Here is a 14,842-nt window from a genome sequence, read left to right on the forward strand (position 1 = left end):
GGGGGCGGAAGTGAGGCCTGGATGCATGAGAGCAGGTGCGATCGCGCGCTGGCAGCGTGCAGCTGCACGGTGAGCGTGGCGGGAGGCGCGGCCGCCGACGAGGGCCCCGCGCCCCCCTCGCTACTCGGCCCGGCCCGCTCCTCACAGCTGGACGCCGCGGGCCCGCCGCCGCCCGCCGGCTGGCTGCCGCACGCGTCCTCGCTGCGGCCGCGTTTGGAACCGGTTTCGCGGCCGGTGACGATCCGCAGCGTCCATTGCGACGACTGCTCGTCCGCCCAGTCCGTGTCGAGCGGCCCGCCGTGCGCAGTCGTTGCCGTGTGAAGGGGAGCACCCGCCGCGGCCGCCGCAGCCGTGGCCGCCTCATTGCCGCGTTGGCTGCCCGAGGAGCTCGGGTCGGATCGGCTCGAGGACTGGCGCCCGTCGCGGTCGCGTCGCCGCCGCTGCCGGAGGCCCTGGATGTGGGCCAGCATCGCCGTGAGTTTGCTCAAGCGACACGCCGGCTCGGCGGCGATTTTTCTTTTTGGGGGTTAGCCAGGGAGGATATGGCCTTGAGTTATGTGTACGCCAACTCAGGGTGTGTGGCAGCCAGCTGGCTGTGTGTCTTGTGAGCCTGTTTGTGTCTGTGTGTCGCTCGTGCGTGTCGTCATCATCTGTCTAGCGTCCACCCATACGAGAGAGAGAGAATTCTTGATACGAAACCACGACGACACACACCAGTCGACTCGCATCGGTTGCCTCCATGAACGGCGGAGCTATTCTCGCGCCCACACCACACCTGGCTCCAACGTGGACACGCCCATAGCTGGGGACACTACTAGGTCACGCATGGCATCACAGAAGTTTTATCTCTGGGCCCCGAAAGGCATCTCTAGCAGTGTCGTTACACATGCCCCCTCCCCTCCTGGGCGCATGCGCCTCACGTCTCGCCAGAGCATAAGCCCTTGGCGTGTGGCGAGACGAGTTTTTCGCCATCGCAGCGAGCAGCAAGCCGCCCGCCGCAAACAGCCGGAGGCATCGCCACGGCACTGGCTGCGCCGCGGTCCCGCACCCGTCGACGCAGCTCCCCCCGCGGAAGACCGCGCGTAGCAACGTCTTGACGATCGAGATGAGCGTGCCTGAAGCTCGCCCACCTACTGCCCCTGAGAGTTGGTTATCGAGTGGGCTCAGCTCCCCCCCTTGGGATCGAAGCTTCCACGACCTCGCACCCAACATCCCAGGCGGGATCAGAAGGGGACTCCACACCGGACACCGCCCGGGCACAGCCCCCCTACCCGTCGGATCGCACAGAGGGCCCCCTCGGAGCAGCCCACACACAATCACGCATCGGCAGAGTTAGTGCCTGAGTCAGGCAGACAGCACAGACAAGGAGAGGAGAGAGAGAGAGGAGAGAGAGAGAGGAGAGAGGAGAGGGTGAGGGAGTGTGTACACGTGAGGAGTGGGGAGGGTGTCTGTGGTGGGTTGTAGTCCTACTACGTGGTTAAAACCACGCGCCCCTCAGGAGCTTAAGGTAGAGCTGAGCGTCCAAGACGCCTCGGTGCCACCCACCGGCGTGAGACCATCCGGATCTGCCTGCCGCGTCCTCCGTACGCAGCAGTCCCCGCGATGGCCCACGGTCCGCCGTCGCCTGGTTGAACCCCCTGCCTCCCGGTTGACCCCCCGGTCCCCGTACTCGACCATGAAGTAAACTCAAAGTCCACCACAGCCACCAGCCTCCTACCTCCACCCGCGAGCCGCCACCGCTTCCGCCCGCGACGCCGCCCGCCGCGTCAGATAGCCACGACGCGCGCATCGAGTCGCGTCGGAGAGCCGCGCCGCACCAGCAGCAGCATCTGCACCACCAGCAGCAGCAGCAGCACCACCACCACCACCCGAGAGAGAAGCGCACCTGCCCGACGCCGCCCGCCGCGTCAGACGCTCGCGACGCGCGCGTCGAGCCCAGTCGCACAGCCGCGCCGCGCCAGCAGCAGCATCGGCACCAGCAGCAGCAGCACCACCACCACCAGCACCAACAGAGACAGGCAGTGCAGGCGCAGAGGCGCTCGCAGAGCGGCGCTCAGCGCCGCGCACGCCACGCTGCGGACCGTCGGACGAGCGCACCGTACGTCGGCGGCGAGCCGCGTCGCCAGCCGTCTCGCGAGAGAGCGGCGCCGCCGCGTGCGCGCAGCAGCCGCCGCGGCAGAGGCGAGCCGCGGCGACGTCCGCACTAACGGATAACTGCCATTGGCGGTTTTTCTCTCTCTCTCTCTCTCTCTCTCTCTCTCCACCCATACCGCGTTGGTGTCCAGTCCGAGCCTGGCTGTTCTTCACCTTTCTACATACCTACCTACCTACTGAGCCAGCCCTTGACCGATTCCGCATGGTACGGGACCCCTCGATCGTCTCGCCCTCCCTCCCTGGTCGCCTTCGTTAATGTTCCCTTGTTTGTCGCAGTCACACACACGCTCACGCACGCACACGCCGCACCGCACCGCGTGCCCGGCCACCGCCCCGCCCCAGGCGGGAAAGAGATGAGGAGATGGGACAGCGAAGGAGGAGCCCAACACGTACGGGAGGGTAAAGTTGTGCGTCACGCTGCCCGGCGTTTCTCACTTTCCGGGACAGCCCCGCCCTTTTGAGGCAGGAGGGTGTGACGACTACCCCCCGTACGCCCGGTTGCATCATACCCCATCGCCGACCGCCCATTCCCCCCTCCTCGTTCCCCCCTCGTGATCTTCAGCCTCAACAGGCCCCGAGTGTGTGTCTCGACCGTTGAGCTTCTGCCCCGCACACCCCCACCCCCTTCCGCTCCGCACGTACACCCAGGCCCGACACGCACACATTCGAGACAAACCCGGCGTCCTGCTCTCAAAAGAAAAGAAAAATGGGAAGGAGGAGACCAGCGGGGGAGACTCCACGCCTATGCAACACCCCAGAGAGGGGCTGCCATCGCCGAAGCTGTGCCTAAGCATAACTCCCAAACCCGCAGTGGCCCGGGGGGCCTTGGGGGCAGCCTGCCGGACCGCTGTAAAAAAATCAAGCCCCAGAAGATGAGTGTAATCGATGGATTGGGCTGTCGACCGTGCCTCCCCTCTTTGCGTCAGAGTGGGACCTACGCCGCGCCGGGTAGGGGGCGCGCCCGGTCCTCGACGGAGCCGCGCGCCCCAAACGACCCAGGCGGCGAGTAGTCGCCCTCGAACCTCCGGCATGTTAGTAGTAACGTGGTTAGCGCCCGCCCCCCTCCGCCCGCCCCTACTCGAACTGCTCCGGAGGCGCCCGCGGCATCCCGCCGCCCATCTTCGGGTGCGCGTTGTTGTCGAAGATGGCAGCGTTGCGCCTCGCGATGACGGTCGAGTGCACTTGCGCTTTGCCGATGTCGCACGGTATGCATCCAGGTAGCTCCGAGCGGTGGTAGATGCACTCTGTCTTAGCGCCCACGCCGGTGCAGCGCGTCTCGGGGGTGATGGCGCCCTTGGGGTGGTTGAGGTAGCCTTGACGCCTGGTCGTGCAGTTCGACGGCGGGGCTGATCAGGTCGATGCCGAGCACCGCGCCCGCCCCGAGCTGCCTCGCCGAGGCGGCAGCGAGGGGGGCGACGGAGAGGAGGGTGGTGGAGGGGAGGGCGGCGGGGGGGAGGGCGACGGAGAGGAGGGCGGCGACGGGGCGAGCTGTGGGGGTCGAGGGCGGCGGGAATGGAGGCGGCATGGACGAGGGTGGCGGAGAGGGGGGCGGCGGTGAGGGGGGCGGCGGAGTGGGGAGCGGCGGGGGGGAGGGCGGCAGGAGGGAGGGTGGCGGAGGCAAGGGCGGCGGAGAGGGGGACGGCGGAGACGGAGGTGACGGAGAGGGGTGCGGCGGAGAGGGGTGCGGCGGAGAGGGGTGCGGCGGAGAGGGGAGCGGCGAGGGGGAGGGCGGCGGAGAGGCGGGCGGCGGAGGGGAGGGCGGCGGAGTGGAGGGCGGCGGGGATGAGGGCGGCGGAGATGCGAATGGGGGAGGGGGTGGCGGCGGAGGCGAGGGCGGCGGAGAGAGGGACGGCGGATGGGAGGGCGGCGAGGAGGAGGGCGGCGGAGGGAGGAGCGGCGGAGGGGAGGGCGACGGGGGAGGAGGGAGAAAAAACCTCGGACATTTTACGAACTCCTTTGCGACGTGCGCGTCGCGTCGCCAAGGCTCGGCGACCTCGGTCGTACACTCGGCTGGCTGCGCGGGTTTTCAGCCAGGTTCCCGCGCACCGGCCACGACGGACCAACCAGACCAAAAATCGCGACGCTCGCGCGCAAAAATCAGTACGACATCAACGCTCGCAGACGCTCTCGAGGATCTCGAGGATCTCGAGGATTTGAGGATGGTGAGGGGTGAGGGTGAGGTGATGCCCTCCCCCCTCCCCCCCCGCCCGGCCTCGAACCCGCAGCCAACCGGCCCCGCTGCGAACCTCTGACCGCTAAGCCACCAATGCACAAACCTCGACGCCACAAAATTCTGAATCTCATACACCCCATGCACTCAGCTCACAAACCAGCACCCTGTAGTATGAGCCCCGCGCGTCTCGAGCCCCAACTGACAACACTCACCATTGTCCCTCGGACACCACTCTCCAGCCGCGCTACCTCCGCCCACCTACCGCTCTCGCATGACATCTCGACAATCCTCATCTCCGGGCCCAAGACTCCTAACCACTTCCCCTGCTCGCCCAGGACCACGAAGCGCCGCCCGCGCGCCCATTGACCCCCCAATCGACCCACCTGCTATCCCTCAATTGCCACCCGCCAGATGTACTGCCCTCGCCCACCCAATACTCTCACCCTCCTGACCCGGACAGTCCAGGTACAGGAAAAGCGGGGAGCGGGGCCCGATCCAAGGAGCACCCCGTCGGCCCGGGAGGGCTGTGAATTTCGGCGCGGGCGGAAGGCTGCCTGCAAACGCTCAGTCAGCCCCCGGCTGAGCTGCCGAATCCTCCCGGCTAATCCCCTGACCTGCCGCCTGAAACGGGACAACATTACACCACCTCACACACACTCCCCCCTCAGGGCAAGCAGTGCGCAAGTCCACCCGAACTCTAGGCGAGGCATCGACCGCTCCTTTGGAATAGTGCCGTCAGTGGCTGCACTAGACGCCCATTAGATGGCGCGCGGCGCGGGCGGATGACTAGGGGAGAGAATGCGGAGAGACTAGCTCGCAGGTAGATGTGCTCAGCCAAGGGTAAGGGATGAGGGGAATGTGTCAGTGTGAGGGGTGCACCAACCGCAGAGCATTGTGTTTTGCCTTTAAGACTTGAACAGTTTTTTTATGACGGGGAGGGGGGCGGCGGAGACGAAGGCGGCGTGGGGGGTGGCGGCGGAGACAGAGGCGGGCGACAGAGGGAGGGGGGGGCGGCAGAGGGGAGGGTGGCGGAGAGGGGGGCGTCGGAGAGGGGGGGGACGAAGGCGGCGGAGACGGTGGCCGCGAGGGAGGGAGCGGCGGAGACGGTGGCCGCGAGGGAGGGGGCAGCGGGGACGAGGGCGGCGGGGAGGAGAGCGGCAGTGAGGAGGGTGGCGGCAGTCACTTCTCTTCGCTATTTTTTCAGACCCTGGAATCAATTCTTTTTATGACTGGTCACCTGGCCAGAATGTCACTCCATCATATCCTGTAAGGGGAACCCAACTTTTCTTCCAAACCACGCGGCACCGAGTTTGGCGGCAAAGAAAGAAAGAAAACAGACAACCCAAGGGAGGGATGGGAGGACGGCACGCCGCCACCACACAGGGATTTTAAGGACAGGTGTGTGATGCGCTAGCCGTCGCCCACCCTAGGGAGTCTGCCTCTTCCTATCTCTCTTCGCAGTCTCTCGCCGCTTCTCGCTGCAACCTTCATGCCACCTCGCGCGACGGAGAGCAGCGTACGGAGGTCTCTCTCACGTGCCTCAGCCTGCAGCTTGGCAGCTCAATGGCCCACACGCGACACGCCTCCAAGTGCCTGTCGCCACGGCATCCAGACCGTGGTCTGGAGCACGTTGGTCCTGGACCTCGAGGTCACCGAGCGGTGAGACACCTGGAGAGAGCAGCATTCGACACTGAACGCAGTCGTTCCAAGCCGCGTAGACACGGGGTCCTCGCTTGTTTGTTTGTCCTTGGACCCTGCGCCGCTTCGTTCACCGTCTCGATCGGCTTATTCTCGCCTGGCTTTCGTTAATGGGGTATTTTTTCCGCCAAGGCGTGAGAGGTGATGATGACGCGGGCGGCGATTTGGGGTTGAAAGAGATGACTGTGACACAGCCGACGCTCTCGCGCCTCGGGGAGGTGGGCCTCACCGTCAGCCCAAAGCTGTCGCCGCGCCTCGCCGACACTTCAATCCGGCTTGAGCACGCGCTCACAAAGGACGTGCTCAACCGAAAGCTCTCCGAGCGCCCGTCACTGCGGGACCTCGTCGACGCGGGGGTGATGAAGCCAACTTCGCTCTCCGTCTCGCCGTGTCTGGCGGGGCCGGCCGAGAAGCTCGAGCTTAGCCTCCGGCACGACCGGCTCGGTCGCAAACTTGGGCGGCGGCCTTCTCGCGAGCTCGTCACCGAGGCGCACATTCTCCGGACTGCAAGCCACCTGGATCCCTCGCTGGCACCCGCGGCCGACGCTCTGCAGCAGCAGCGCAAGCGCGATGCCGCCTCCGACCGCCTCCGCTCGTGCGGCATCTCGACCGCGATCATGGTCTGACGGACAGCGGCGGCAGAAATGCAGCGGCTAGCTGCACTGTCAACTGCGCCAACGGGACACGCCCCGCCAGAACTCTCAGAGCGTGATCATGGTGACGGACGGAACTTACCAGGAGCGGACGCGGCGTGGCTCTAGGAAGCCGCTACCAGCATGTCCTGTGATCACCTGTACATGCACACCCGCTCCGCCGTCTGTTGATCACATGCATGTGCACCCGCGTACAACATACATGGCCATACACACTCACATGGACATGGAGCATGCAGAGGAACAGTAGAGCCCTGTGTCTTGACATGGTGTGAGAGTGCGCGCTAGGAGTCGTGACACACGCGCGACGCGGAGGTGCAGGTGGCCCCCGGGGGGTGCAGTGTGCACGTGTGTGCAGTGTCCGCCCCCACACGCCGCGCGAAGAAGACGAAGAGAGAGATCGAGAGTGGGCTCTTCTATCTCTCGTACTTCTCTCTTGTTGCATGTACATGTAGTATTTGGCATGCAAAAAATCGTCGGCCACATGCGGCTGCGCGGCGAGAGCGAGCGAAACGCACACACCTCACACGCTGGCGTCTGCGGCCCCGAGCGAGACGCCCGGCCGGAGTGCGGAGAGCCGAGAGCTCAGTGTATGCACACGGCGCCACAGTGAGTCCATGGCAAGTACATCACGTAGCACACCCGCCGAACCATGGTTAGTGTCAACAGCATGCGCTACACGCCGGCGGCAGCGGAGCAGTAATTGCTGATGCGGGGAGAGAGAGAGAGAGAGAGAGAGAGAGAGAGAGAGAGAACGAGAGAGGGCGAGAAGAGAGCGAGGACGAGAGAGAGAGAGAGGCGAAGGAGCGTCGCTCCTAGAAGGTTGGGCCCCACTCAAACCCAGAGGGCGGCGGCATGTCCGGCGGCGGCGGCGCCTTCTTCTCAGCGGCCGGCGCCTCCTTCTCCTCCACGGCAGGCGCTTCCTTGGCCTTGGAAGCCTTCTTCTTGCCGCCGCCCTCCTTCGCCACGAGCAGCGCCCTGCGGGCGCCCGCGGGCACCAAAGGGGCCAGCACCGTCGGTCCTAAGGAGGACACAGGCGGGAACTGGCTGAGCCCGGCGAAGACAGGGACGAAAGCAGAGAAGCCGCCGCAGTGAGGCGAAGAGCGGGCGTGCACGCGCACCGGTGGTGGTCGCACGCAGCTGCTGCGGCGCCAGCTGCTGCGGGCTGAGCAGGAAGCCTGCCGAGCTCACAGCACAGGTCAGAAGTGCCGACATACTCATCTCGCGAGGTTTTTCTTTCGGGCACCCTCTCATCAATCTTAGGTTTTAGGTATATTGTTGGCAAATCAAGACACAGAGCTCACACAGGTGTATTGTTGGCAGACAAGACTCAGAGCTCACACAGAATCACAGCGGGAGGAAAGCGGCGAGTCGCAATTCCAGGGGTCGTTGTGGCGGGCCACCCTGTCCAGAGAGGCATGGATGCCAATCTGGGGTCTCTCGACCGAGTCTGATTTCGCCTCGCCGCCTCCCGGTGGTGGCTGTAGAGCCAAAGCGGCGGAGATGGCGGGGGAGGGCGGGGGATCGAGGAAAGCACGACTCGCACCGACCCTTCACGAACCGAAAGGCTGCACCCGGGGAAGGCACAGTAATCCGGGCACGTGTTGGGCGCCCCGTTCCGTATCAATCAACCCTCTCACTGTCGATAGGGCTGGCGAGTAGAGACCACGCCTGCTATTCACAGCACAAGCCCTCGCCGGGGGCTCGAGCATGCGCAGCGAAAAGCATGTGAAAAAGTGAGGCGTGGTCTACTCGCCAGGGCCGAAACCCAGCGGCGGGCGAACCTTGCATTTTTTTTCTCGCCAGGCCCGAGCCTGGCTGGCGTCTACCTCCCCACCCCCTTCTGTCCTGAATCAGGAGCGCGTAGTTGCGGTGTGCCTTTCGAGGATCGGTGGATCGCTGGATCGATCCCAGGCTGGTCGGTGACCACACAAGGCTATCCTCTCGAGATCCATCTCGGCAGGTCAGTGGCCACACAGGCCACAATCTCGCAGCCAGAAAAGTATGGACGCATTGCTGCCGTCGGATCTTTTTGAGGAGCCGTCAAACGCCGAGAAGGTAGGCGCATGCTGGTCCACCGTAACCGACGAAGACTGGACTTGTGCAGCTTGCGGCATGGAGAAGGTATTTGCCTCGAGGATGTCCTGCTTCCGCTGCGGAGCGGCGCGACCAGGTCGAGCGCCAGGAAGCAGCGAGAGGCGGCCTCGAGATGATTATCAGCACAGGCGTGATGATGATCGGCGTCATGATGACTGGCATGGCGATTGGCGAGGACGCCGGCATGACGATCAACGCCACTATGAGGAGCACCGGGGGCGCGAAGACCGTCGGAGCGAGTTTGATCGCAGCCGTGAGCGCTTTGGCGTGGGGCGCCGCCTCCACCAACCGAGTAAGCCGCAGCCGCGCGATCCGCTGGCCTTCGAGCGCAGGCCCGGATGGACAGCACACGACGAGCGGCCACGGCCACGGCGACGCGACGGCCGCTCGGGGCCTGGCTTTGTGCCGAACAAGCCACCGCCCGAATGCAGGAACAAGGTGCCGTACAAGGAGCGCAGCTTCGCGGCCCAAGCGGCCGCGGGCGACCCCTTCGCTCTGAAAGTGGAGCGGGAGAAGGCGGCGAGAGAGGAGGAAGGAGGAAGGAGAAATCAGGAAAGCAAGCTGTGAGGTGTGAGCAGCTGCACGTCGACGTGTCCTTGTCCTCTCTGGCGTAGCGCGCGTAGGCGAATTCGTGCGTCCCCAAAATGGTACTGAGCGGCTCCCACGACCCCCCCAACACCCGAGGTGTACGACACGACCACTCGTTCGAACATTAGCGTCACAAATATTTGTGGGTGTTGCCGGTCCTCCTGCCCATCGCCATGCGCATGTGCACCGCCGCCGCGCGCCGGCTCTCCACCTCTCCAGCTCCACCGCCCGAGCTCCACCTCCAGACGAGAGAGAGGGCCCGCCTCCCGCCGACACATCGCGAGAAAGCGAAAAATAAAATTCCAAAGCAGAGCACTCTATACGGTACATTCATGTCTGTCGGGCTCGGGGTTCGGACATCACCGCCTGTGAACACCAGGAGACAGGAATGGTTGGGTAGTAGGGCTAGAGGGTCGCTCTACACTTAGCCTCTGCAGCGAGCGAGCGCTCAACTTAGCCCCCGCACGGAGCCGGGCTCGGACTTAGACGCTGTATGGTCGGGGGCCATGAACTTAGACGGCACAAGGCCAAATCCGGGTAAAACCCGGGTATACCTGCAAAAGTCCAGGTTTACCTGAAAAATACCTGGACGCGTCCCGACCAACGTATGCCGCGCACGACGCCATATCGCCTTGTCCCAGGGCCAGTGCGCTACTTGCGGCGCGCAACTCCTGCTCAAGTACGCGCACCGTACCATGTGCTGCCGCTATGCGTGTCTTAAGGCGGCTGCGGCGAAGCGGCGGGCGCGGCATGTCGATGGCAGTGCGGACGATGCGGTTGCGATGTGTTCTGCTTCAAGATCGTGGCGGTGCTTGGCATGCACTTCTGCGATCCCAATCAGCTCATCGCAACGAAGCAGCGCAACAAGCTGGCTGCTGCCAACAAGGCCCTATGCTAGATCTACCTCACGCGCGGATCGTTCAAAGAGGACCAGCATACACAGGCTTCCTTGACATGCGTTTGTTTGAGCTTGAGGCTATTTGTGAGAACTGTTTGGCTTGAAGATTGCGCTCAAGAAGAGCAACGAGAATCGGAAGAGGAGGATGCTGAGGCGGCGATTGCTGAGCATGAGAAGGATCGATCCGGATTAGAAGGCGCCCGCCGCAGGCGAAGAAAATTTGGGGGCTAGTAGCGGGCTAGCGCCGTATCGTTGATCACGGTGGGAGCCTCTTGGCCCCAGGCTGTGCCACGGCCGACTTAGCCGATGTAAGAGGCTCTCGCTGATCTTAGACCGCGTAAGCACCCCAGCGTGACTAGTCACACTTAGACCCGCTCAGCCTCGAGGCTCAGAACTTAGACTACTACCCAACCAGTGAGACAGGGTGGACCATGCATCAATCTCATCCGTCCCGAATTCGCCTCTCGCAACTCTCGCATACGTCGCAGGTGGCGGTAGGCACGTGGGCAACGCGGCAACACAGAGCCTTGCACCCTTTCGCCCTTCTTATCACTGCCCCGGCGCCCACGCCTCGACCTTCTTGGGCAACATCTGGTTCGACAGGTCCTCTCCGTGGCCCAGGCAGCCGTCCTCGCCCTGGCCCCAGGTGAAGACAGCGGCGTCGGCGGTGAGGGCGAGGCTATGTTGCCACCCAGCCGACAAGGCGACGACGCGCTGCCCCGCCAAGGCCACGATCCTCTTGGGCAGCAGCTGAGGCTGCTCGTCGCCGTGGCCCAGCTTGCCCCCAACCCCATAGCCACAGCTCCAGACGGCGCCGTCGGCGGTGAGGGCGATGCTGTGCCGGGCTCCAGCCGACGCAGCGACGACGCGCTGGCCAGCCAAGGCCTCGACCTTCTTGGGCAGCAGCTGGTGCTGCTGGTCGCCGTAGCCCAGGCGGCCATTCCAACCGCAGCCCCAGCTCCAGACGGCGCCGTCGGCGGTGAGGGCGAAGCTATGCTGCCACCCAGCCGACAGAGCGACGACGCGCCGCCCAGCAAAGGCCTCGACAATCTTAGGCAGCAGCTGTAGCTGCGTGTTGCCGTGGCCCAGGATGCCAGAGTAACCATAGCCCCAGCTCCAGACAGCGCCGTCAGCGGTGATGGCGAGGTTGTGCTGGCCTCCAGCCGACACAGCGACGACGCGCCGGCCAGCAAAGGCCTCGACCTTCTTGGGCAGCAGCTGGCGCTGCGTGTTGCCGTGGCCCAGGATGCCGGAGTAACCATAGCCCCAGCTCCAGGCAGTGCCGTCGGCGGTGAGGGCGAGGCTGTAAGCCCCTCCAGCCGACACAGCGACGACGCGCTGGCCAGCAAAGGCCTCGACCTTCTTGGGAAGCAGCTGCCTCTCCTCGTCGCCGTGGCCCAGCTGGCCGTGGCCTCCATAGCCCCAGCTCCAGACAGCTCCGTCGGCGGCGAGGGCGAGGCTGTGGGCATCTCCCACCGACACGCTCACGGCACGGAGAGGAGCGGGGAGGCGGGTCGGCGTGTTGAGCCGCGTCACGCCCTCGCCGTGGCCAAGCAGCCCTGAATATTGATACATTTCGTCCTCGTCGTCCTCCTCGCCCTCCGTTGCCTCATTGCCGCACGACGAGAGCCGCCCCTCGCCGTCGATGAAGACGCTGTGCCGTTCGCCTGCCGCCGCCCTCGCCGGCGCGTTGGACTCGCGCAGCAACGCCGCATAGCACAGCCACCGCACGGCGCAGCTCTCGTCCTCGGGCTGCGCCGGCAGCTCGAAGCCGCGCTCTTGCGCCCACAAGCGGATGCCCTCCACCGCAAGCGAGGCGTGGAAGAGCAGCGAGACGGCCGCGACGCGAGCGATGTCGAGGGGGCCGTCGAGGCGAGAGACGGCGCGCACGAGGAGCTCCGTGGGGAGGTCGAGGAGGCGGGCGGGCGGCGGCGTGTCTGGCGAAGGGGCGGTGGAGGAGGTGGCGGCGAGGCGGCGGAAGCGGCGGCGCGGCGGGGTGGACATCGCGAGGAAAGAATTCAGCAAAGCGCAGGTTGCGCAAGGCGAAAGAATCTTACAACAAAACTAGGCGAAAGAAGCCGCGAGAACAAGGGACCGGCAGGCGGCGGCGTCGCAGGACGAGGCAGAAGAGAACGACGCGACAGAGGAGGAAGTGACAAGGGAGAGACCGACGAGAGTGGGACGGCCGCGAGGTGGCATGAAGGTTGCAGCGAGAAGCGGCGAGAGACTGCGAAAAGAGATACGAAGAGGCAGACTCCCCAGGGTGGGCGACGGCTAGCGCATCACACTCCTCTCCTTAAAATCCCTGTGTGGTGGCGGCGTGCCGTTCTCCCATCCCTCCCTTGGGTTGTGTGTTTTCTTTCTTTTCTTTAGCACACAGGTGCGAGGAAAGAATCTTACAACAAAACTCCCTCGCACAACACGAGGAAAGTTTACAACCCAACTCCCTCGCACAACACTACATACAACGCGAATTTTACGTCAGGCACTCCAAGTGCTCCAAGTCCACCCTCTCACAACAAACAGTTGTTTGGTATTGCTAAAAATCTCTCCCTCTCACAGGACTGGCTCGGACTGGCCTCCCATTTACCAGACGCAGACTTCTAGTCCCCGAAGACGCCAGGACCACCATGAAAAAGCCCCCTCTGTCGGCGCAAAGAAGGACACTCGCGTGACCCGTGGCTTGCGGGGGGGGGGGGGAAAGAAAGAAAGAAAGAAAACACACAACCCAAGGGAGGGATGGGAGAACGGCACGCCGCCACCACACAGGGATTTTAAGGAGAGGAGTGTGGTGCGCTAGCCGTCGCCCACCCTGGGGAGTCTGCCTCTTCGTATCTCTTTTCGCAGTCTCTCGCCGCTTCTCGCTGCAACCTTCATGCCACCTCGCGGCCGTCCCACTCTCGTCGGTCTCTCCCTTGTCACTTCCTCCTCTGTCGCGTCGTTCTCTTCTGCCTCGTCCTGCGACGCCGCCGCCAGCCACCTTTGCCCCTCCGACGATCCTCCTCCTGCCGCCGCGCCGCGCGCGCCACGGTGCGGCCGTGTACGTGCGCCGCTCCGCCCGCCCGCCCGCACTCTTGCCCTGCCCGCCGCGCTTGCCGCCCGCCACCTCGCGCCGCGCCCGCTTTTCCTCGTGCCTCTCGCGCCGATCCGCTCGCCCAGCCGCCGAGGAGGCCGCTTTGTCCTCCCGCCGCCGCTTCATCGCCGCCTCCTTCGCCGCCTTGGCAGTGACGCCCGCCATCTGCTTCGCGCCAACGAGCGGCCGGCCGTCGAGCGTCGCAGCGGTGGCCATCGTGACGCCGATCGCACCCGCACGCAGCATCTTGAGCGCCTGCGCCTTGTCCGCTCCCTCGAGGCCCCCGGCCGAGACGGCCTCGTGCTGCAGCTGCGCGAGGCTCATGGCGTGGAACGTCATCTTTGCGTCCACCTCGTCCCGGTTCCCGGTGCACGCACGTTTGCAGTCCACGGCTGGCGTCTCCTCCGCCATAGCCCGCTTTCTGCCTCCCCCCGGGATGCGGAAGCGGCGAATTTCTTCATCTCAGCCAAGCACATGTGCACAGCGGAGCTTCCCCTCTGTCATGATCTTGCTTGCGCGGCCGCTGCGGACAGGCGAGCTGGAGAGGCTGCACCGCCACAGGTACGTCGTCGTGCCAGACTGGCTCACGCGTGCGCAAACCGGAAGGCTGCAGGCGGACGCGGTCGCCGTCGGCGCCGACAGTGGATTTGAGTCCGCCGTCGGCAACGCACCTGGACCAGCCGCGCTGGACCGCTTTCGGACCTCCTCGGTGATCGGACGCGTCTCTCGGTACATAGGCTCCGTCAACTTTGGGACGGCACGCGTCGACACTGAAGTGCGGCGATCTCGTCAGTGCAGCATCTACCCGCCGCCTCGCAACGCCGCCGGCTCCGTCACTGAGCGCGATGGACTCGTCAGCGCGGTGAACGGACTGCGACGCGAGCTGGAGGTGTGTGCCATCGAACACTGCCTCGCGGCCATCCTCACTCGCCCGCGCCGCTTCTCCTCCAGCCAGACTCGTTCGACTCTAGCCACCGACCAGCGCCGACACCCGACCGTCGTCCGTCAGGCTGCGGCGCTGCCGGCGCTGCCGCGGCTCGCGCCGTTCGAGACGGAGCTCAACTACCTTCTCTACCCGATCGGCGGCCACTACAAACGGCGCGCCGGCCCGGCCGCGGTGGGACGGGCTCTCCTGCGGTCGGCGCCAAGCGTTCTTGGACCTCCTCTCGCCTGTAGGTAGCAGCTCGACCAGCCGGCCTGCGCCCTCCTCCCCTCGGACCTCATCGGAGCTCGGACGCGCCGCGGGGCCTTCTCGTCGGTAGGCACCTCGACCAGCCGCGCGGGAATAGCGGCTGGCAGCGGCAAGGCCGACGGGCAGCCGACGGCGGCTCCATCTCCGGCGGCAGGTCTCTTCCTCCCTCTTCTCCTCCCTCCTCCCTCCCTCCCTCGCTCTGCCCTCTGCGCCCTCCTCCCTCCTCCCTCCTCCCTCCACCCTCCTCCCTACTCCCTCCCCCCTCCTCCCTCCCCCTTCCTCTCTCCTCTTTCCTTCCTCCTCTCTCCTCCCTCTT

General features: G+C 65.1%; 3 protein-coding genes across 3 annotated transcripts in view; 2 read left to right on the forward strand and 1 right to left on the reverse strand.

The window, feature by feature from the left end:
• The first annotated feature begins 6,167 nt into the window (after positions 1 to 6,167).
• On the forward strand, positions 6,168 to 7,134 carry EMIHUDRAFT_432517 (hypothetical protein). The gene has a single exon (XM_005766957.1). It carries the CDS (start codon positions 6,205 to 6,207, stop codon positions 6,649 to 6,651), a length of 447 nt encoding a protein of 148 aa, XP_005767014.1. The 5' UTR covers positions 6,168 to 6,204; the 3' UTR covers positions 6,652 to 7,134.
• EMIHUDRAFT_448135 (hypothetical protein) lies at positions 7,120 to 7,893 on the reverse strand (the record flags this gene model as incomplete). The annotated part of the gene is made up of 2 exons (XM_005766958.1): positions 7,120 to 7,699; positions 7,800 to 7,893. 2 exons carry the CDS (start codon positions 7,891 to 7,893, stop codon positions 7,494 to 7,496), a joined length of 300 nt encoding a protein of 99 aa, XP_005767015.1. The 3' UTR covers positions 7,120 to 7,493.
• Positions 7,894 to 13,813: 5,920 nt separating this feature from the next.
• EMIHUDRAFT_432519 (hypothetical protein) overlaps positions 13,814 to 14,842 on the forward strand; it is a 3,027-nt gene continuing 1,998 nt past the window's right edge. Inside the window, exons 1-4 of the mRNA XM_005766959.1 lie at positions 13,814 to 13,996; positions 14,072 to 14,223; positions 14,344 to 14,432; positions 14,597 to 14,680. Coding sequence (XP_005767016.1) covers positions 13,837 to 13,996; positions 14,072 to 14,223; positions 14,344 to 14,432; positions 14,597 to 14,680 — 485 coding nt within the window. The 5' untranslated portion in view covers positions 13,814 to 13,836. The remainder of the gene's footprint in view (positions 13,997 to 14,071; positions 14,224 to 14,343; positions 14,433 to 14,596; positions 14,681 to 14,842) is intronic.

Source organism: Emiliania huxleyi (genome assembly GCF_000372725.1).
Source record: "Emiliania huxleyi CCMP1516 unplaced genomic scaffold EMIHUscaffold_5, whole genome shotgun sequence".
NCBI classification, from domain to species: domain Eukaryota; phylum Haptophyta; order Isochrysidales; family Noelaerhabdaceae; genus Emiliania; species Emiliania huxleyi.

What these genes read in the sequence shown, in the direction of transcription:
- EMIHUDRAFT_432517 (XM_005766957.1), top strand. Translation starts at nt 6,205, where the DNA reads ATGACTGTGACACAGCCGACGCTCTCGCGCCTCGGGGAGGTGGGCCTC.